Source organism: Phoxinus phoxinus, assembly GCF_949152265.1.
Source record: "Phoxinus phoxinus genome assembly, chromosome: 5".
NCBI classification, from domain to species: Eukaryota; Metazoa; Chordata; class Actinopteri; order Cypriniformes; family Leuciscidae; genus Phoxinus; species Phoxinus phoxinus.
Genome location: NC_136880.1, coordinates 928,625 through 950,730, shown reverse-complemented (window position 1 = coordinate 950,730; position 22,106 = coordinate 928,625). Strand labels below are relative to the sequence as shown.

At 40.3% G+C, this 22,106-nt stretch overlaps 2 protein-coding genes across 2 annotated transcripts in view; both read left to right on the top strand.

The window, feature by feature from the left end:
• Positions 1-2,180: 2,180 nt before the first annotated feature.
• igfbp1b (insulin-like growth factor binding protein 1b) lies at positions 2,181-10,427 on the top strand. Its single transcript, XM_079612291.1, has 6 exons — positions 2,181-2,305; positions 5,122-5,343; positions 7,132-8,508; positions 8,611-8,753; positions 9,426-9,554; positions 9,800-10,427. The coding sequence occupies exons 3-6, from the start codon at positions 8,145-8,147 to the stop codon at positions 9,923-9,925; spliced, it is 762 nt and encodes a 253-aa protein (XP_079468417.1). The 5' UTR covers positions 2,181-2,305; positions 5,122-5,343; positions 7,132-8,144; the 3' UTR covers positions 9,926-10,427.
• A 10,205-nt stretch (positions 10,428-20,632) lies between these two features.
• LOC306998013 (uncharacterized protein) overlaps positions 20,633-22,106 on the top strand; it is a 35,244-nt gene continuing 33,770 nt past the window's right edge. The window contains exon 1 of the mRNA XM_079611727.1: positions 20,633-20,794. Within this exon, the coding sequence (XP_079467853.1) occupies positions 20,731-20,794 (64 nt within the window). The 5' untranslated portion in view covers positions 20,633-20,730. The remainder of the gene's footprint in view (positions 20,795-22,106) is intronic.

Below are 22,106 nucleotides of genomic sequence, written 5' to 3'. Positions count from 1 at the left end.
ATATATATCTGCATTTGTATCCTCTCTTCCTTGTTGTCTGAGTTCACATAAGCATGACAAGCTCAAACCCCTTTACACACTCCAGCTGTCATCCTCGATGTCGTACATGGCTTCTATGTACCTGGCCTTTATTTGTATGATTTTATGAGATGCAGTGATTCATAATGGGCTCTTCTTCTGACTCAAGTCACTGTGACTCATCCGTCCGCATTCATAATGAGAACATGATCACAGTAAATGGACTCACTGGGATGTTGCAGATATTTACCTGCATTATTAGATTTGGCACAAACCGTACCGTTTTCACTGTTGCTCCTCCTGAGGGAATTGCCTTTGTTGCTCCGTATAGCTTTGTTTTAATCTCCATTCCTTCATCATAATCATCTTTCCTTGCTGTTTATATGGCTTAGTATAACTTAATCAGCACAATATATCTGATATTATCTAATATTGTCAGTCACATTAACCTGACATTGTTAGCTTTAATCTAAATCGATATCGCTGGCACAACGTGCAAACATTGCCTAGCCTGTTACCCGGGTATCCGTACTTGCCGTCTTTTTTTCTCTTGTGCGCTTGTGCCTTTTAGTCCATCAAACAACTGTATAGGATCAGTCAACAAACACGGAGAGTAATGTCTTCTGCTATTGTCACTTACACCGCCCGCCTACCACATGTATCGTATAGCATTCTCTGTCAGCGCCGAGGGCTACATGTGATAAATGCAGGGAGATAGTCAGGCTGACGGAGAAGATTTCAGAACTAGAGACACGCATCCAAACTTTAATCGAGGATAGTAAGAGTGCACGGGCTTTAGAAACTGCTTTGGATGCGACTAGCTTAGTGAACTCTGTAGATCGTTCGGTTCCGGCTGTAGAGCTCGTGCAACTGGGTGACCGTGAGACGCTGTAGTCTCTTCTGTTCCGATTCCGTTAGTTATTGCCAATTCTACACGGAACGTGAAAATATCAAATTCAAGTCACTGACGTTTGCCTACAGAACAACCACTGGCACTGCTCCCCTGTACCTGAACTCATTACTTCAGACTTATGTGCCATCCAGAAACTTGCGCTCTGCAAGTGAGCGGCGTCTGGTGGTGCCATCTCAAAGAGGCACTGGATCTCTCTCTCGGACCTTCACCATGACTGTTCCCTGCTGGAGGACTGATCTAACTCAGCCAGAGCTGCTGAATCCGGAGCCATTTTTAAGAAACTGCTGAAGACGTATCTCTTTCGGCAGCACTTGATCCAGTAATACTAACACTTTCTCCTCTATTCTGTCTTAAAAAAACTTTTTTATTGCGTTAGATTGAACTGTGAAGGGTCATAGCACTTACATACTGTTGTCCTACTGCTAGTTTAATTGCTTCTATTGTTCTCTTTTGTAAGTCGCTTTGGATAAAAGCGTCTGCTAAATGAATAAATGTAAATGTAAATAGAGACACCAGCCACCATAGTCACATGTTTGCCGGGAGCCAGAGCGCCAGACATCAAAGTAAATTTAAAAGTGCTGGCTAATGCTAATCGTAAATCTCTAAGATTATTATTCATGTCGGCACTAATGATATTTCGACAGTGTCAAGCACTGTAATTTGCTCTGACCCCCTTCCTGCTCCCCAGAGTGAGGAGATAGTTAGCAGACTGTCCTCACTCAATGGCTGGCTGTGTTTCTTTGTCTCCCTAATCAAACACACCTGATTCAACTCAACAGTTCATTATCACATGGGTTCATGAGCTGATGAGTTGCATCAGGTGTGTTTGATTAGGGAGACAAAGAAAATGTGCAGTGTTGGGATCCTTCAGGTGCAGGGTTGGGAAACACCGCTCGTCTAAACCAGTGGTTCCCAAACCTGTCCTGAAGCACCCCCAACACTGCACATTTTCTTTGTCTCCCTAATCAAACACCTGATGCAACTCATCAGCTCATGAACCCATGTGATAATGAACTGTTGAGTTGAATCAGGTGTGTTTGATTAGGGAGACAAAGAAAATGTGCAGTGTTGGGGGTGCGTCAGGACAGGTTTGGGAACCACTGGTCTAAACCACTGGTCTTCAATCCTGCTCCTGGAGGGCCACTGTCCTGCAGAATTTAGTTCCAACCCTAATCAAACACACCTGAATCAGTTCATCAATCTCTTCAGGATCGCTTGAAAATACAAAGGCAGGTGTGCTGAAGCAGGTTGGAACTAAACTCTGCAGGACAGTGGCCCTCCAGGAGCAGGATTGAAGACCAGTAAACCATCAGGAATCAGTGGTGAGAAAAATAAATGTTTACACATGACAATGTTCATTTTTGTTATATCGTCGTGTAAAAGAATCGTGTAAAGTCCAGTAAACCCTGAGAGTATTACTTGTGACATTAGAACAAAATATATGGATATGAGAACATGCATGTATACAACTAAATGAACAATCTCTTAAATATTTTCTAATTTCACTATTATTTCATTAAGTTTAGCTCCGCAGTACTTGAGCGAGCTCTAAACTATTATAGTCCTTCACGTCTCAAAATTCCGGCCAGTTGATAATACCTAGAATATCAAAATCTGCTGGCGGTAGATCCTCTTCGAAGTGTGTGATGATTCTACACTGTAAAAAATAAAACATAGATTTTATTTATATTTAATTAATAAAAATGAGGCAACAGATTACAAGCAATATTATTAATTAAATTTAACAAATTAGAATTGAGTAATAATTAATCAAATTAATTCCTTAAATGTTAACCATTTAAAATGAGTAAAATTTACAAAATATATGTTATTGCCAACATTGAAGACACCTGATGTTAACAAGCAGAATAACTGAAGGAGAAAACCATAATTAAAGTTACCATTATGGAGATCAGTGTGTGTTTTAGTTGGGCTCTTCACCCTTAAATTAATAACTTTAAGTTTTGTTTGGCTGCTGTACATGAGTTATATTAGCCAGATGAACAAATAGAAACGTTGATCTGATGGTGTTGGTTGTGTTTCATAATTTCACAATTATTTGACTTGAATCACTGATCTCATCTAGAGTCCAATTTATGAGTTAAATGTATTTTATTAATTCTAGCTGCATAATATTATTAGCCTTTTCAATGAAATCCAAATGATCAAATCAATAATAATAAAAAATATATGTGTTTTTTTTTTTTGGCGCACACAGACATCAAGATTTAGCGTATGAATCTCAGCAATGGTGACAACCTCTGATCATAAGCTCATTATTTATTCATGCAGCAATGCATGATGGGAGCCATGAATGAGTTGTGATTGGTGCAACCCAGAATGCACTGCAACATGCTTTATAAATGTCACCATTGTTGAGATGCACAGGCTGATTCATGATGTCTGTTTTTTTTTTTTTTGTACAAGAGAAACTTTTTAGAAATTATTTGGATTACATTGTAAAAGTTAAAAAATATTATGGTGTACAAGGCCAGTACTTCTAAAGTTAACTTAAGTCACAAATTGGACTCCATTTGAGTTCAGTGATTCAGGTCAAATGATTGTGAAATAATGATTATGTTAAAACACAACCAACACCATCAGATCACCGTTTGTTCATCTGGCTGTTATAACTCACGTACAGCAGCCAAACTAAAACTTAAAGTTAATAATTTAAGGATGAAGAGCCCAACTAAAACACACACTGATCTCCATAATGGTGACTTTAATTATGGTTTTCTACTTCAGTGATTCTGCTTGTTAACATCAGGTGTCTTCAATGTTGGCAATAACATATATTTTGTAAATTTTACTCATTTTAAATGGTTAACATTTAATGAATTAATTTGATTAATTATTACTCAATTCTAATTTGTTAAATTTAATTAATAATATTGCTTGTAATCTGTTGCCTCATTTTTATTAATTAAATATAAATAAAATCTATGTTTTATTTTTTACAGTGTACATCCGCTGGCCCCGAGGTACTCTCTGCATTTATTAATGAGAAAGAGCGCGTTCAATCCTCTCACTGCGCCGTGTTACACATGAGATCGCATCACAGCGGAGAATGAGAGTGTTTTTTGTGCGGAATAAGCCGTAAAGAGTTAAAAAGTTTTTATGGACACATTTCATATAGCTACTCTCTAAACATGAACCAGCACTGCGTGTGCACACGTCTTCTTCAAATGAAATGTATGAGATCGACAATTTAAAAAACAATGGACAAAAAAATTAACTGTGCATTTATTCTTTCTGTTAAACTGACACATAATTTGTTCAGTGACTGTAATGCTCATAAATGTATGAATATATTTTTTAGACCTTTTAAATGTTTGTCCGCGTTTCTCCCTCGTTCTTGTAAGTGTGTTATTTAGGGTTATATTTGTAAAATGCATCAAGGTGCCCTCAAATCCGTCATTTGTCCCCGTTATTTTATTTTCAAGAAATGTTTAGATTTTTTTATCATTAGTGACTTTTTGAGTTGCACCACAAGACATTTTACAGTCTGAAGTGAACTAACATTGCCCAGACATGAAGGCCAAATGATCTGATATTTTAAGTCTCACACAATTCTCTCTATGATAGCAGTTCATGTGTTATTTTCTGTTTCTGCAGTTGCAGCACATGACTTTGAATCTGCAGACATGTTTTTCACATATTAAGCTATTTTGTTATTGTTTTCCAAGACATAATAATGAAAGATTGTCATCACTAACAAAAATATGTTCTAAGAGTTTTTTGCTATTAAGTTATGAAAACTTTATTTCTGAATGTTCAAAACATCCAGTTTTTTTAATGTTTTTATTTTTTGTTCTTAGTTATCCGAACGTTAAGGGAACATTCCATTTCATCATTTTGCAGACATTATGGGAACGTTACTTTTGAATGTTCCCTGAATGTTTTGAAACGAGTAGTAACATTTTAAAAAAACTGTTACACAACCTAAAATGTTTCAGAAGAAAAATACATTCCATGAGGCATGTATAATAATGTTTTTGTGCTAACATTTGGAGAACATTACTAAAGATTACTCTATCAATTTTAGGGGAAGAATGTTTGTTCATAACATTGAGAAAACCTTGCCACAGCGTTAGACAAAGTTCTGAGAACATCCCCTGTTAGCTGGGAAACATTATTTTCAGGACATTCATTTTGAATTCTTTCTTTTTCCTTCATTATGATCTGAGGACAGTCGCTTGTCACTGGAGGTCATGAGTTCCCTGCACACCATCTCCGAGCATGTGGAGCCGGACGAGTCTCTGGATCTCGACTCTGGGGTTCAGCGCAAACATCAGACCAGTAGAGAGCTCCAGGCTCAGAAAAGACTGACGACTGGACCGACTGCTCAAGACCCAGCGAGCGTGTCACCGTCTGACCCCGCACATCATCCAGTCCTACACATGTCTAAGGTGACTTTCCAACTTAGTGTTCATATAGAAACACACTTACCACAGTTTCAACACAACACTGAGGTTTCTAGGTTAAAGGTACAATATGTAGGATTTTTTGCCGCCAGGGGTCGCTAGCCTCTTACAATAACAAAGGCGTTTATAGATGACGCAAAGCATTAAGCGGAATTATGGATCTTGTCGTCAAGCTGATGGATCTTTTATGGATGAGTGAATACATTGATGTTTTTAACACGACTGTGGTATGAAGCAGGGCGCGATTGCTAATGCGTAGCCACACGCAACGGGAGTCCCGCGGATATAAATGAATATAAACATTTAATTCTACCAAACTACACGCAAGTGCTGAAATACTCCTCACACGGGTCAGTTTATTAGACAAATCTCTAGACACTCGCTCTAACAGTTACACTATCACACTGAACGGTATTTGAGTGTGTTGAATATTGTTTGTTGGCTATGTGAGACTAGCAGTAAGCTAGATCAACATTAAAATAACATACAGATCATATTCTAACATTTCATCATGTTGAACTAAATAACATTGATAAGTTGTATGTACATTTGCTCACCTGTCTAAATAAGTACATGCAACACTTGTGTCTCTGTCAAGTTGAAGTTAATTCAATTCAATTCAATTCAAATTTATTTGTATAGCGCTTTTCACAATACATATAGTTTCAAAGCAGCTTTACAGAAAATGCATTTCAAAAACGTACATAGAAAAATACAGTTAGTTAATCATAAATTTAGGGCATAACATATCGCCGGCGTTGGGTCGTCTCTTCACAGGCGTCGAGTCGTCTCATCACAGGCGTTGGGGCGTCTGAAGTCTCCATGAGAGGCTGGATACATAACTGGAGCTGACGAACTCTATTTGAGTTATAGGGACAGGCGTCCCGAGATAACAACAAAAAAGGCAGATGGGAAATAATTAGCGTAGCTGCTGTTCATAATATGAATGCATTTGATCTGATTTAACTGTAGTATAAAAGGTATGAGTTAGTCGCGGAGCTCTCGGCATCTCGAAAGATGTTGATCCTCGTTTTAGTCCTCTTTTTGTCTCAAAGTCTGCTTGCCATGGTCCATAATGTTTGAACAAAACAACAACAGCATTAGCGTCCTGCTAGGCATAAGCCAGTTGTCCACGTCTGTCGCCATGGTTACTATGGCAGTACGAGCGGAAACCGAGGGGAACGCGGATATGACGCCACATTTCCCTGGTTAAAATCGCAATTTTCTCACGATTTACAAATAGTTGGAAACTTGGGATATTGTAGGTAATCAACTAAACAAAATATATAACAGTGGCCTAGTGGTTTTTGGATATTTTACTGCAAAAATCCTACATATTGTACCTTTAAAGCGGCCATGGTAAATCAATTGATATTTACACGTATACAAAAACATACCTTAAAGCTAACTCCCTAGAGTAAAATATGAAACTTTGTTTTTCACCCTTGTGAAACGGCAGGATTTAAATTGCCATAGTTAGTCATTTAGTAATTTTGCACTACATTCTCCTTGAAGTTGGCATGAAACTGAAGTTGTGCTGGACATGCACCATCAGCCCTGATTTAGGAACAACAGTAAATATTAGCATATTGCCATGAGATTGTGCGATCACAATCAAGTATTTCAGAGAGATGTAATCTAAGATATCTGAATTCAGCCAATTAATAAGCTTAAATTCTGTTGAGGGAATATTGCAGCTTCTGTTGAGTATGAAGAAACGTGTGCATAGTTTCCAGATGACACAGATGTGTTGAAACTGAAGTGTTCCTGCAGGTGAATCTGCCGCCGTGGCTGGTGAATTTGATGCGTGACATTGAGGAGGCCACGACACACGAGCTCACCGTCGAATAAAGCGATGCCGTGCTTTACGATGGAGGAATAGAGCTCATCATTTGTATTTTGTCATTTTTTTGAGTATTTTTCTTGCTAGTTCGCAAAGATGAAGGCAGAAGTTTAATTTTCCTTCTCCGGTCCTCTGTTTTCGTTCTTCTTGCACAATCTATGGGTGAAATGTGTGTGTGGGTGGGATGTAAATGATTTGCTCATGGTGTGTGTGCGTATAGACACCCATGAGCCTACAGTGATCCTGAAGAACATCAACCTGACAAACAACGCTTGAACTCATGTGCTCGTCATTTAAGGCTTACTGGTATATACTGGAATAAACTAAAATGTTCAAGGCCTTTTTTAAACCTGTAGTGTCTGTTGTCTTCAAACTAGTTTGACCTATTGGTTGACCTCCTGCAAGAGATCTTGTGATGTGTCCAAAGTTGGACTAATACTACACTAGGATCTGTTAATTGCTGTGCGGCGCCTCATGACAAACATGTTATGATTGCTGAAGACCTCACAGTAACCCGTCCTGTTATGCAACGGCCTCATGACCTTGTTTTTGTGACCTAACTCAAAGTGTGGTGCTCAAAAACACATCTTTGAGAGATGCTCACATAAGTGTTATTGTGTGATGGGCAAAGTAGTGGATTGAATCTGTTATATAAATAATGTATACTAAACAGCAGCATAATGAGCCTGTAATTGGTGGAGCGGGGCACAAATTGTGTCAAACCATATTGCGGAGGAATCGGTTTAGCACACTTCGTTCTAGAGTAAATATTGACATCTACGCAACCGGAGTAAACCTATGCGCTGAAAAAAAACGGCAGCATTAATCCAGATGACGAGTGTGTCGATGATTAACCACTCTGAGGTCATGTCACAGCATAAAAACACGGCGCACATCCTCAGAGAACCAGATCTGACACACACACCAGCAGATATTAGTTTCAATGCGACGCGCAGCTTGTTGTTCTGCTATGAGAGGTCTGTGTGTGTTTGTAATGTTGGTGAGCGTCCTCGTCCATCCGGCGGATCTTTCCCCCGTGGTCGGGCCGGAACCCATCCGCTGCGCTCCATGCTCACCGGAGCAGCTCGCCGCCTGTCCCGCCGTGTCCCCGGACTGTGCCGAGGTCCTGCGAGAGCCGGGCTGTGGATGCTGCTCGTCCTGTGCGCTGAAGAGAGGAGACTCCTGTGGCGTCTACACGGCTCATTGCAGCACCGGCTTGCGGTGCGTCCCGAGGCCCGGCGACCCGCGGCCGCTCCACGCTTTGACCCGCGGTCAAGCCGTCTGCACCGAGTACGACCAGACGGAAGGTACGTTTCTGTAGTTGATCAGTGAAAATCTGCTTTCAAGAGACCAGGCCATTGTTCACTGGAGAGAAACAACTCATGTTTGTGTCTAAATTGCCTTTCTAGAGGACACGGACATCACGTCTGATCAGGGCTCGCTGCATTACCTGCTGGGACTCAACAGGCCACTGGACCCGCAGGACGCGGCCGAGGCGCAGGAGAGCATCAAGGCCAAAGTCAACGCCATTCGAAAGAAACTGATCCAACAGGTATGACCCTTACATTTACAAGCCATTTTACTGGCTGAAGCTATTGAGTTTCTGCACATTTAAAACGGTTTGCATTGTATTTCAGAGAACATTTCAACCAAAATTCATCATCACTCTAAGATTTATGTATTTGAATTGCATATAAAATTTCCATCCATTTTGATTACATCGTTTTAATATAAACCAACTAATAAAATGTGATGCAAATTTGTTAGTCATAAAAAAATTAAATGGGTAAGAATTTGCATCTTTATTTAAATTAAGTAATCATATTTTCAAAATGCATTTATTCAAATGGCTTCAAATCAGATCATTCTCTTCATTGACTAAACGAATGTATTCAGTCAAAAGGAATGAACATGGTTTAAATATGGCTAGCTGTGGACCAAGCCATATTTAGTCATTTAAAATGTATGAGATTGCAAACAAATTTGATTTATTGATGATAAATATATAATCCTGGTTCCCAGAAATCTTACCCGTTTCATTTATGACTGACAAATATGCATCAAATTAATTGTATTAGTTTGTAATTGAAATTTCAGATGCAATTGAAATACTCACATCTTACATTTAGGCCTGATCTGGTTTGTCGTTCCCAAGCTTGTATTTGTTGATGAACCGTCCCGTTTACTCGTGAATGTTTCTGTGATGCTTCTTTTGCTGGTCTAGGGTCCGTGTCACACTGAGCTTCACGCCTCTCTGGACGTCATCGCACAATCCCAGCAGACGTTAGGCGAGAAGTTTACAAGCTTTTACCTGCCCAACTGTGATAAGCACGGATTCTATAAGGCCAAACAGGTAGCTTTCCTTGTCCATCCTAAAGAAATCTGACCCTATAGAGGCACACTAGCCCTAAAATGCTCTTGTCAAGTCAAGTCAAGTCAAGAATATTTGTATAGCGCTTTTCACAATACAGATTGTATCAAAGCAGCTTCACAGTATTAAATTAAAACAATAATAAAACGTCCATGTTTGGTAATGCTAATCAATAGTAATATTGATTGATTCATTAAATTGAATATCTTGTGTTCTCTCTCTATCAGTGTGAGACGTCTCTCGTCGGCCAGCCTCCACACTGTTGGTGTGTGTCGTCCTGGAGTGGAAAGAGAATCTCCGCCACTGATGATTTATCGGCTGATTCCCAGTGTCATCAGGAGCTCATACACTGAAGCCTTCACTCGGCCCACACACGCTGCTAGAGGACCATACCCTTAACTTATGTTTCCTTCCATACCATATCAACACCTATTTATTCTCATGTATATGGCTCTTACATGGTCTTAATATTTATTAACTAGTTTTATGTTAACTGGTATTATAAGTTGGTCATATGACAAGTCTGTAATTCTGCCTCATTCTTTGTTCACTGTGGTTTAATTCATTATAACAATGTTTGCACAGCAAGTATCCAGGATTATCTTGTTTGGACATTGTAAACAGTTTTAGCCTGGAAAACTGTTTATATTATATAAGCTAAATTGTAAGTGTTTTATTTCATTTCACTATGTATTTAAAACAGATGTCTACCTCGCATTAGACACAACGTCTTTATGGACTCCCTAAATATTTAATGTGCTGCTGTATTTATTCTGAAACTATTGTTTTATTGTATATACATGTAATATACTGTATATTTCCTCAAAAGTTTCGTTCAATAAAATGTTAGAGATTATACAGATTGCACAGGACTGTTCTGTAAAAACACCTTTGGAGTATAAATGTTTAGTGTTATCTGAAGTATGAATGAAACTTATCCAATCCTATTGGCGTTGCGTGATGACGTAGCATACACGGAAGCTACAAAGGCACGCCGGCACACAACAGCGTTAGCTTCGCGATGAAGCAAGCCGCTCACAGTCAGGAGGAGCAGTGGCAAAGAGATGCAGTGTTACAGCCGTAACCCGAGACATTTCCTTTCGAGGGAACTTGCACTGCGTCAATGACAACACTATGGGGAACGAAATGCCATCTTGACGCAGCTGCCACGAGTCCTAACAGTCTCTGAAACTGTTTTACAGTGATGGCACAGCTTAGCTTTATCCTGGTCACCATGGCCAGGATGGATTCAATACATGCAGGAGACATTCGTGCATACACTATGCACGCCTCATTTGAAACCATTATACTATAGCGTTTTGGAGATACGTCACTTTATTCAACTTTAGATGCCTATAACAATCTAATTTCTAATAAGTAGAAAAATTGAATGGTCAGTTTTTATAGGGGACGTCCCATACAGTATACACACCTCATATCAAATCAGTTTACTGTAGCATTTTGGAGATATGTCACTTTTTACTACTTTGGAGGCCTATCTTTCTTCAAGGCCTTTTGCAGCGCAAGCGGCGATCTGAACGGTGTCTAACATGCCGTCTTTCTGTGCAAAAGCTGGTGTAAGCATAGCAGGACAGAGTCGTGCCCTCTGTCAGCGCAGACCGCCAAGCTGCCCGGTCTTCCGCAACGTGATGCCATCGGTCAGGGTCGATGTTAAAGACATTCATGTCCCGCTTGATGACATCCTTAAAGCAGAGCTTGGGTCGGCCACGAGGGCGGTGTCCCACAGCTAACTCCCCATGGAAAATGGACTTTGGGAGACGTTCATTTGGCATACGACCTACATGGCCGATCCATCTGAGACGCCTCTTCCGTAACGCGGTGTACATGTCACTGCTGTTAGTGAGCTTCAGCACGGTGGTGTTCGGGACCCGATCCTGCCATGACAGGCCAAGGATCTGTCGTAGGCAGCGGAAGTGAGAAGCATTAAGCTTGTGCTCCTGCCGCCGGTATTTAGGCCACGTTTCGCTTCCATATAGCAGAACGGAAAGAACACAGGACTCATATACGCGCACCTTTACTTTGAGAGAAAGGTGGCTGTTGTTCCAGACGCGAGACTGAAGCCGCCCAAAGGTTGTTGAGGCACGACCGATCCTGGTATTTAGTTCAGCATCAAGGCTGTTGTTTGCTGTCAAGGTTAAGCCGAGATAGATGAATTTCTCAACAACCGACAGCACTGTGCCATTGATGGTGACGTGAGGGGAAGCAGGAACGTTCTGAGCCATCACCACTGTCTTCTTGAGGCTTATGGTTAATCCGAACTCTGTGCAGGCAGCGGCAAACGAATTGCACATCTCCTGAATTTCTTGTTCAGTGTGAGCCACGAAGGCAGCGTCGTCTGCGTAGAGCAACTCGCGCACAAGAAACGAAGGTGAGTACTAATAGGGGACGTCCTATACAGTATACACACCTCATATCAAACTATTTTACTGCAGCATTTTGGAGATATGTCACATTATTCCACTTCAGAGGCCTATAAAGTCCTTATTTTCTAATATGTAGAGAAAAACGAATGGTCAGTTTTTATAGGGGAAGTCCCATGCCGTATGTACATCTCATGTGTGTATGAGTGTGTTCTTGTTTGTCCTTCCTTGTGCAGCAAATGTCCCCACAAGGATAGTAAAACCTGAAATCACCTACATCCAGCGGCCCACACAAGAAAAATGTATGAATACACATAGTAAAGGATGCTTATTTGAAAATGTAAAAATGTTTCTGTGACGGTTAGGTGACATATCTTAATGTTTCCTTCATCATCGTGTTCGTGTGCGTTCTACAACACTATCTGTGACAGATAAGATAAGTGATGTATTTAGAATTTTTGTGTGTGTGTTTTTGGACTTTGAGGACCTCCCTACTATTCACCTCCTGTGCCTTGGAGTGACACTTAGAGGAGATTCACGACCTAGCCCATCAGACAACCTTTTCTGACAACTGCCTGTGCTCATTTCTGAACAACGACCTGAATACAAAAGTGCAGTTGTCTGAGGAGGGTCCTTGAGGGAGGTTCATGGAATTTGTGGAGTGCGTCTTGTGGATCGCCACTCACCGTCGGAACTGTGGACAACAACGCCAGTCCCACTCACAACCCAGTTCCCAGCCAAGACCACCCAGACTGTGAGGATCAGCAGCATGAGCCCACCGCAAGCAGCAAGAGTGATTCTGCCGCTACATTCAAGCCAACGGGATTTGTTGCAACAAATATTTATTTACATAAATAGAAAAATATATAAAACAGGAAATCAATTACAAAATAACTACCATTTCTGTCTAACAAATTATGTTAAAATGTCAGACAGAACCAAGCTCAAAATAATAGCAAAGGTGAACATAAAAAAATAAGAACAAAAACCAAATACAAAATCAACATCGTGTTTGAAAACTAAATACAAAAACCAAATACAAAAATTTACATTGTGACAGAGATAAAATATAAATGTGTCCATTTGGACCAAACTCTAAGTTTTCAAAAACATATTAAAAGAATGTGCAACTCTATTAAATATAATATCTCCACCTTTAGACACATTAAAAATAGTTTGACAACTGAAGCATCTTTCATGTATTTTAATGCCATGATTTCTCCACACATCACCTACTGTTTGTCCTGTTGGTCTCAGGCCAACGAGACCACACTCAGACCGCTCAGATCGGTCTATAATCAGGCCTATAATAAAGGTGCTTGACAGAAAAGCCCCTCGCTATCATCACTGCAATATTCTTAGTAAGTATAAAATGTTATGGTTTGACTCCCTAATTCGATATACAAATTTAAGAACCGTTTTCAAAATTGTTAATAATATTGCTCCACCTTCAATGAAAAAATTCATAAAACTTTATTCTGAACAAACAAACAGAACATCCCGCTCCACTGCTCACAGAAATTGTGCTATCCTGAAAATATCCTCTGCCTTTGCACAGAAAGCCTTCTCATTTAAACCCATTAAACAATGGAATCAACTTCCAGACAGTCTAAAGTTGTCTGTAGATCTCAATAATTTATCTCGAAACTTAAAGAAATACATCCTCGATAACCAGCTGTGTCAGCATCAGCACACTTAAAGTATACAGATGTAATATTGAAGTAATTGTTTTATTATTATGTTGTACATATTTTAGGCTGTGATGGTTTTTTGGTTAGTTTTTCATTTCAACATCTAGTTTTAAATGATCATTGTTTAACTAATATTGCATGTATTTGTTAGTGCTACTGACAGTTATTTGCAATGTAATGTTTTAATATTGTGTGCACCTGCCCGGGGACTGCAGATGGAAAATAGCATTAGCTAACTCTGGTACAACTCGTAAGATTAATGTATTGTGTACATTGTCCCTGACAAATAAACGAATTAAATTAAATTAAACGGGCGCAAACAAATCTCACAACAGTCTCATGTTGATGCTACCATGCCGCGAAGATCCCCCAAGCTCTCAAAGCCTAAGCTTTAATACAGGAAGAAACAGGTGCACATCCTGAGCCACACCCACCGGTCGACAACAGCAGGAATAACTGGGACTCGTCACACTATCGCCTGACTTAGTCTGTTATGTCCTGAACTCGCTGGTCCCGCCCGATCTCCCTCTCCCAGCACCTCTCCAAACCACTTGTAATAAACTTGTATGTTTCCTCAGATCTGTCTGTCTCTGCAGTCCCAAGACACTCCTGCCACCCAGTCATCTCATCCTCCCATCAGTCCCTCAGTGCATCTCAGCCTCCTCTCAATGGCGTGGCTACATCTTGAGCCTGCTGGGAGCCATCTCTTCCTGGGAGTGAGGAGACTGTGGCTCCGCCTCCAGCTTCTGAGTGCCCCGTTCCACCTTGACCCTGGCACCTGTGCTCTTTCCTCCCTCGACTACAGAGTGGACCATCGACCATTCGACCTCGCCAAGCTCCCTCGGTACGGTACGTCAGCTCCAATTGGGTTGGACATCGCACCATCTTCGCCATGGACTTGGTTTGCTGCCTTGTGGCCCTCCACCTCTTCGGCTTTGGCTAGCGCCGCCCACGGTCACTACAGCTCAGCCTCTAACCTCCGGATCCCTGCTTCCACCTCAGGGGGTCATCGCTGCGGCCCAGGTCTTCGTGTCTCTCTGCCTAATCGCTTCTCTGGCTACGCGGCGTGCTCCCCCTCCATCACTGTCGTCACCTCCGGTAGTCCCCATGGTGGCGTCGGGACTCATCACTCCATGGCTACTCCCTCCTGCAACGCCGCCGTGGGACACAGTCCTGGCTGTGGCCTGGGTCTCCGTCTACTCTTCCCTGCTCAAGCCCATCCCCTGGCTGTCACTACCATCTGCACCACCCTGGACGGTTTTGTATGGCTCTCTCCGGCTTCTTCGTCCTCCAGCTAAGCCTCCTCTATCCATCTGTCGGCGTGAGGTCGCACCTTCCAGGAGGGGGCGCCTTTGCCTTCATCATCGTGTTCATCAACGTTCTACAACACAATCTGTGACATGCATATAGTATGGGACGTTCCCTATAAGACCTGGCCATTAATATTTTTCTACTTATTAGAAATGAGGTTTTGATAGGCCTCTGAAGCCTAATAATGTTACATATCTCCAAAATGCTGCAATAAAAGGGTTTGATATGAGGTGTGTATACTGTATGGGACGTCCCCTATTGAAACGGACCATTACTTTTTTCTACTTATTAGAAATTAGGTTTTGATAGGCCTCTGAAGCCTAATAATGTTACATATCTCCAACATCCGCAACATCCTATAAGTTCTGTACTGGAAACAAAAATGATTAGTTCATCTCTCGAGTCGTCAGATTCAGGTCCGAGTCTTTCGTTCTTCCCGTCAGTCCCATAGAGGCTATGCTATCAGTACCGGAAAGAGAAATTATTTGTTCACCTCTTGAGTCTTCGGGTCCGATTCTTTTTTCGTTATTTAGTCACGTGACGTGACAGCGCTGGACACAGAAATGAGTTAATAATTCCCAAACTTTCTTACAAACAAGCGCATAGTCCGTTTTTTTTACCAGTTATAGTACATGCTGCGTTTTTGGTATCAAATTATGGCTTTTTTATTTCTTACAATTAATAATTTTTAGAATTTCTGTCATGATGGTTCTTTTCCATATGAATGTGGTACTAAAGAGTTGGTAATGCTTTAAACTTTATCTATGATGGGGAAAATCACTTTAATAAAGATACCTACGTATATGAAGCCTAATAACAACATACAGTTAAGAAACTTACGTGACATAAAACCGAACGACTCGAACCCAAGAGATGAACTAATCAATTCTGTATTCGGTAGGCCTACCGACTGCATAGCTCAGATGGATGCAAAAAAAAGATGGATGCCCTTCGCTCTCTTCCATTGGTGAGAACTGAAGCCGCCACTGTCCCGATTTGGCGCTGACATCTTGGGACTTCAGTCTGAGCAGTAGCGATCTCGGGACCAGACCTGCGCAGTAGTGAGCTGGAAGTAAAGCCGTGAAATCAACGCCCTGCCCTCACTCTCGCAGAATGCACTCTCCCTGCACTTTTCAAGTGACCTATGTCTGCTCCGTACCTCCGTTCTGCTCCAATTTTGATGTCTGTTGATTGCAGTACGACAAGAAGCTTGTTAAAATAAAGTAAATACAAAATATGTTTTGAACGATTCAGTTCGATTTGGGGAACTGGTTCGACCGGTTCACAAAAAAAGAACCAGTTCAAAAGAACGATTCGTTCACGAACCGTACATCACTACTGTTGACAGACACATCACAGAGCAATATGGGTTGGAGATGTGTGTTCGGTTGCTCAAACGCTCGAGTTTTATTCCGTTTTCAGAATGAAATGGCTAGAATTTATTTACACCTCTAACGTTACTATTGAATCCAACGTATCACCAGCGCTCGGATTCGTTTCCATGGTGCTGTCAAGTACGACTGCAGTCTGAGATAAACTAAACACTATTGGCTGTTTGAAAAGGAGGACAGTTTGTGTTAATGTACTTTTTTTATAAACATTTCCACCTATGACGTCATTTCTACTGAGAAATTACTATTGTAGTCATTAAATATTCACTTAGTTATCACCGAAGCTTGCTCTACTTTGCTATAGATCGTTAAACCGTTGCGCTGCCTCAGAAGTCTGTCCGAAATCAGTTTCGTGAGGTTCCTTCGTGCCCAACCGCTGCCTGCAAAGTCAATGTCTGATAGGGCCGCGAGGCAACAAGTCACTGCCTAAATTTCTGGACGCACGAACGTAGAGTCCAGGCCTGGTCCTGTCTCTTTCTGCACTGTCGTCACTCCTCCTTTTATGCCTCCGCACCTCCATGAGAGATACGGTGCGCGCGCAGGTGTCGCTCATCATCAATCACGCCAGCGGCCTCGGCCTCGTCCTGCTCGCCACACACCATTTAAAGGTTTATATATTTTATTTAAAGAGTAGAAACAGAATTACCATTAAAAAATATGATTTTAACATTTGTAACTTGTAACTTCATTATGTGTAATTTAAATGTGAGAAGACTACAAATAATTTAATTTGAACCTTTAATATTATTATAATGATTTACCAACTGTCTTTGTATAGTTTAGAAATGCCAGGCAGAGTCAAGTGATCAAGAAAACATAGGACTACATTTTTTAGATGAATAATAAGAATGATATAGAGCAGAAAAAAAAAGAATAATAGAATTGTTAGTAAACATTAACTAATGTTAACTGATTAACCTTATTGTAAAGTGTTACCAATCATTCTAATATGCTGATTTGGTGCTCAGTTGTTATCTGTTATTATTTAAGCTTGAAATAGAAATATTTTGTAACATTATAAATGTACTCCCACATTTGATTATTAATGCCTCCCTACTGAATAAACGTATTAAAAAAATCCAAACTTTTGAATGAAGCATCACGATTTCCACATGGATACAGATAATCTTTGGCCAGGCTGTCATACAAGTGACACTGAAGACTGGAGTAATGATACTGAAAATTCAGCTTTCATCACTGAATAAATAAATGACAGTTTACAATATATTACAATCAGTAGCGGAGATAGCGTGGGTGCATGGGTGCGGCCGCCCCGGGCCCCGTGCCAATTAGGGGCCCCCTCAAACGCCGCCGATCTGGCGTCACTGGACAGGAACGGGCCCTCGCCAAGTGACGCATTACACAGGGCCTTGGCAAAGTAAAATATAAATATATTATGTGCCGAGTGTGAGTGCAACAAGCAAGATGTGCATTTGTAAATCCGGTGACACGCGTGCATTGATTTTTATTAATAAACTAGTCTTTTCTGTCCGTGTCGCTGATGAAGTTGACGATCGCCATCTCCGTAGTGAACGCACCTATATAGCCTAGAGACTGAGAAATGCACATCTTGGATTACATAATCAGAGAGTAGCCTATTTCTTTTCATTTTAGAATTGTTTCGTTTAAAGACATTTAAAGCTTTCTTTAGATATTTCTCATGTCTGAGTTTCGGTTCATTAATGATGAGATGCGCTCCTGTTCACATTCTTATTTAGGCTATTAAATACATGAAATTGGTTGATGAAAAATGTATTAAAATTAAGATACAATTTATACAAAACGAAATTCACTTTAAATAAAGGCTTTCTACAAAACTTAATGAAGAAAATTAAGTTTAATCTTGTCTGACCCATTAACAAAATCATGTCTGACCGACTCCATGTCTCCCGATGCGTCCTATCATGGTGTTCACTTTTCATAATCAACATAGATGGAAAAAATAACATTATAATATTTGAACAAATATGAAACTAAATGCCCTTATTTAATGGCTACAACAAATATAGGCCTACACTCTCTATTTGTACAAATTGCTGCATATTCTTGACTGGCAAACTGTTTTCTTTGTTCGTCAATACAAATTTGTCAAAAAATGTGGCTTTTCTTTGTGTTTTATTTAACATATAAGCTTACTTGGCTCAACAAGTGGCACATTATTACATATGCATTCATCAGATATTTTAGGTTTTTTTAACGGTTTTAATTTTAAAATGACTTGGTAGCAGAGGGCCCCATGATGAAGCTCCGCCCCCACTGTACTGAGAGTCTAGCTCCGCCCCTGATTACAATCAAAGAACGTATATTGACAAGAAGTGAAAGCCAATAGAACGTTCCATTGCAACACCAGCGCCCAGCAGCAGCCCTACGTTTCCGCCATTTTGGGGTGAAAACGACTCGGCAGTCCACTACTAGTGATGTGTCGTTCGCGAAGGAGCCGGCTCTAAGAGCCGATTCTTTGAAAAGAGCCGGACTTCCCATCACTATCCACTAGCTTCTTGCTGTCGCTATGGCAATATCAGCTGCTTTATATATATAAAAAGTACATTAAAGATCAAATCCTAACTGAATGATGACAACATATAATAACGTACAATCACTGATCATCAAATCCCGTTTAACAGTTTATTTCACAGACTTAGACAAGTCACTGCTTTCTTTTATTCCACTTGGACTTCATTGTCATTCTTTGTTTATGTGTAACTGTTACGGTAACTGTTATCTGTGCTGTTGTCCAGTAACTCCAGTTGGAATCTTCACCCCAAAATGGCGGCCGCGCCACCTAGTGGCTGTTACCCAGAAAGCATCAGAGTTTCGCCTCTTGTTCTTCTATACTCTTTGTTACAATAGAAAACCATTATTTTATAATGTAAGAATATTTGTTTTTGCTGCTTTTTGAATAAATAAATGCAGCCTCATGAGCATACAAATCTTCTTTTTTTTCAGATAGTGTAGGCCTATGTGTTCCTACATCGCTATTATGTATTATCATCAGTCACTCGTTTAGTCATTTGCACGCATGTAGAATAAAATGATTTCTATAAAACTAAAGTAGGCTATAGAGTTATTCCATGTGATTAACTGGTTTTAATGTAAAAATGAAACCTTTTGAAGTAGCAGCAAGTATCCTGCATCTAGTGCACAAAACGGGTTTGTCAAACTGACCATAGACATCATATAGACGCCCTATCGACCGCTACTGCCTATTAGCGCGGTCGAGCCGTGGGGCCGCCATCTTAAACCGGTCACCCGCTGCACTCAGTGTAATCTGTATGGCCGGTGCAATGAGCTGTCAGCGCATTTAATTAATCATACCTCACTGAATACCGAACTGTTTTTCACGCAGGTTTTTTTTCTGCAAATGTCATTCATGTAGCTATGATACAGGACACATGGTTCGGCTTATTTTAATATTCATAGTAGGCTTAACAGTAATATAATATTCTGATATAAGATATAAAGTGACCAGACGTCCAAAATCAAAATATGTGATGTAGGATATAAGGTATTTTATAAATCACACAATATAAATATGATAAAGGACACATGGTTCGCCATATTTTAATATTCATAGTAGGCTTAACACTAACAGTAATAATAAAGATATAAAGTGACCAGACGTCCAAAATCAAAATATGTGATACAGGATATAAGGTATTTTATAAAGCACACACTATAAATATGATAATGAAGCAGTAACAGATAGTTGCAGTAAAGTAAGATATTTTAATAAGTTGTGACACACACACACACACACACACACTCGATTTGCGCATCGCCGTCATGTGTGTATTACACAGGTAAGTTAACGTTATTACATTGCTTCCTGATATCACGTGCGCAAACACAAATAACCTATATTTGTATATGTTTATGCTACAGGGCCGTTGAATGCTTGTGTCTGATAACCGAGAAGCTCTTGTAATAATTACTTTACCCATAGACAGTAACGTTATATAAACTGACTTTACCCAACCTCTCCATGCCGAGTGGTGCAGTAACGTTAGCTGGCTACGATTTCTGTACAGTAATATCAAAGATCCTTGCTCCTTCTCAATTATCTGGTAATATTCTATTCACAAAACACAACCAAAAGTACGGTAATGTTAAAATGTACTTGTGAAAAGTAATCCCGGGCCCTATTTGCGATGGTCCGCCGATTAGAACAGGAAAATGCTCCACAGTGCTCAGGAATCTAACTGCTGCTAAGCAACGAAACTAGGAGTACGACCGGTTTAAGATGACGGCCGTATTTCTCGGTGCCCAGCAGCCAATAGGGCATCTAGTCTCTATATAATATCTATGAAACTGACAATAGAAGCGCGCGCCTGTGAGCAGATCGTGCACTTCCGGGTGTCACGCGCCAGCGGAGCAACGGCCATTGATGACTGAGCTCAGACTCTGCAGATATTATTATTATAGACTGCGAGAGGAAAGCGGGAGGAACGGTAACTGTATATGATTTACAGTAGTTTAAACATTCTGCTAATGATCTGGCAGTATTATGACAGCTCTGGTAAAGCCAGTGAGCGCTAGCCTGGGGTGCGTTTCCCGTACAACTATATCGCTCGCTGCTTAACTACCATAGTACGATGCATCGTTGGAGAAATCAACTATCTAGTCACGAGTGTTTCCCGAAACCGAATGTCGTAAAGTATCGTTCAACCACGTTGGTTTATGACGTCTCGCACGTGGTGGACTAATAACTTTTTTTAATTAATCTGTTTGAGATCGAATTAACGCTAGATTTCGTCATATAAGTTACATACATGGCATCTGAAGACCATTTCAAATTTTTATCAGTTACTTTGCTTTATTACCAGACTCAATATTTGGCTCGTTCTTACATAGTAGAGCACGTTCGCACATGCGCAGTCTTCAAAAACGGTGCTTTAAATCTCTTGACAAACTAAAAGACGTAAATTACATTTGTATGTATTCTAAATAAAAAATACGGGTTGTACGAATGTCAGCTTGCTTATTTTGCTAAAGATAAGGATTTATTCAGTCTACATCTCATGTAAACTAGAAACTATGCTTCTAACCACAGCTCCAGAGCTGTCGTTGCAACCACACAAGTTTGCGATGCTGTTTGCGAACGTTCGTAGGAACGATGGTTTCGGGAAACACCAAATCGTTGAACTATGCTGATAACGGCGGAACTTGCGATCATAGTTGGCTAACGATGCTTTCGGGAAACGCACCCCTGATCTGATTCTCGTGTTTTCTCCGCTAAAATATCTGTTTATGGCGCATGTATATGTGCTGAATATAGGCTAACTAACGTTATATATAGTGTCAAATACTGAACCGTGCTGTCTGATATCGGAATGGTTATTTTCTGCATAAATAAAGTTGTCAATTAACACGAGAGAGCGCAGTACAAACAATACTGAGTTTAGAAATAAGATTTCGGCCGATTTAAATAAATTCAGTCATTGTATTTGTTCTGTACATTTAATATCTTTGTTATTATTAATTCCTAGGACACATGTGTAACGCTGACAATATTGGACATCAAGAGAGAAACATGATATTACAGTTACAGTAGTCGCGTTTCCATTACAGATTTGCGCAAATGTTTTGCGCTATTATCTAAATATCGATAAAAAACTATTGCGAAATGACAGCGTTTCCATTAACCGATGTTATAAGACTAAAACGTCCTTTTTTCTCTCGCGATAAGTCATTCCAAAAATCACGGCAGCGGACCTTGGTTTATATAATCTCACAGCCACCGCATTAGACATTATTAATGGA

What these genes read in the sequence shown, in the direction of transcription:
- igfbp1b (XM_079612291.1), top strand. Translation starts at nt 8,145, where the DNA reads ATGCGACGCGCAGCTTGTTGTTCTGCTATGAGAGGTCTGTGTGTGTTT. An exon ending in CGAGTACGACCAGACGGAAG is followed by an intron (nt 8,509 to 8,610) that starts GTACGTTTCTGT and finishes TTGCCTTTCTAG; the next exon opens with AGGACACGGACATCACGTCT. An exon ending in GATTCTATAAGGCCAAACAG is followed by an intron (nt 9,555 to 9,799) that starts GTAGCTTTCCTT and finishes TCTCTCTATCAG; the next exon opens with TGTGAGACGTCTCTCGTCGG.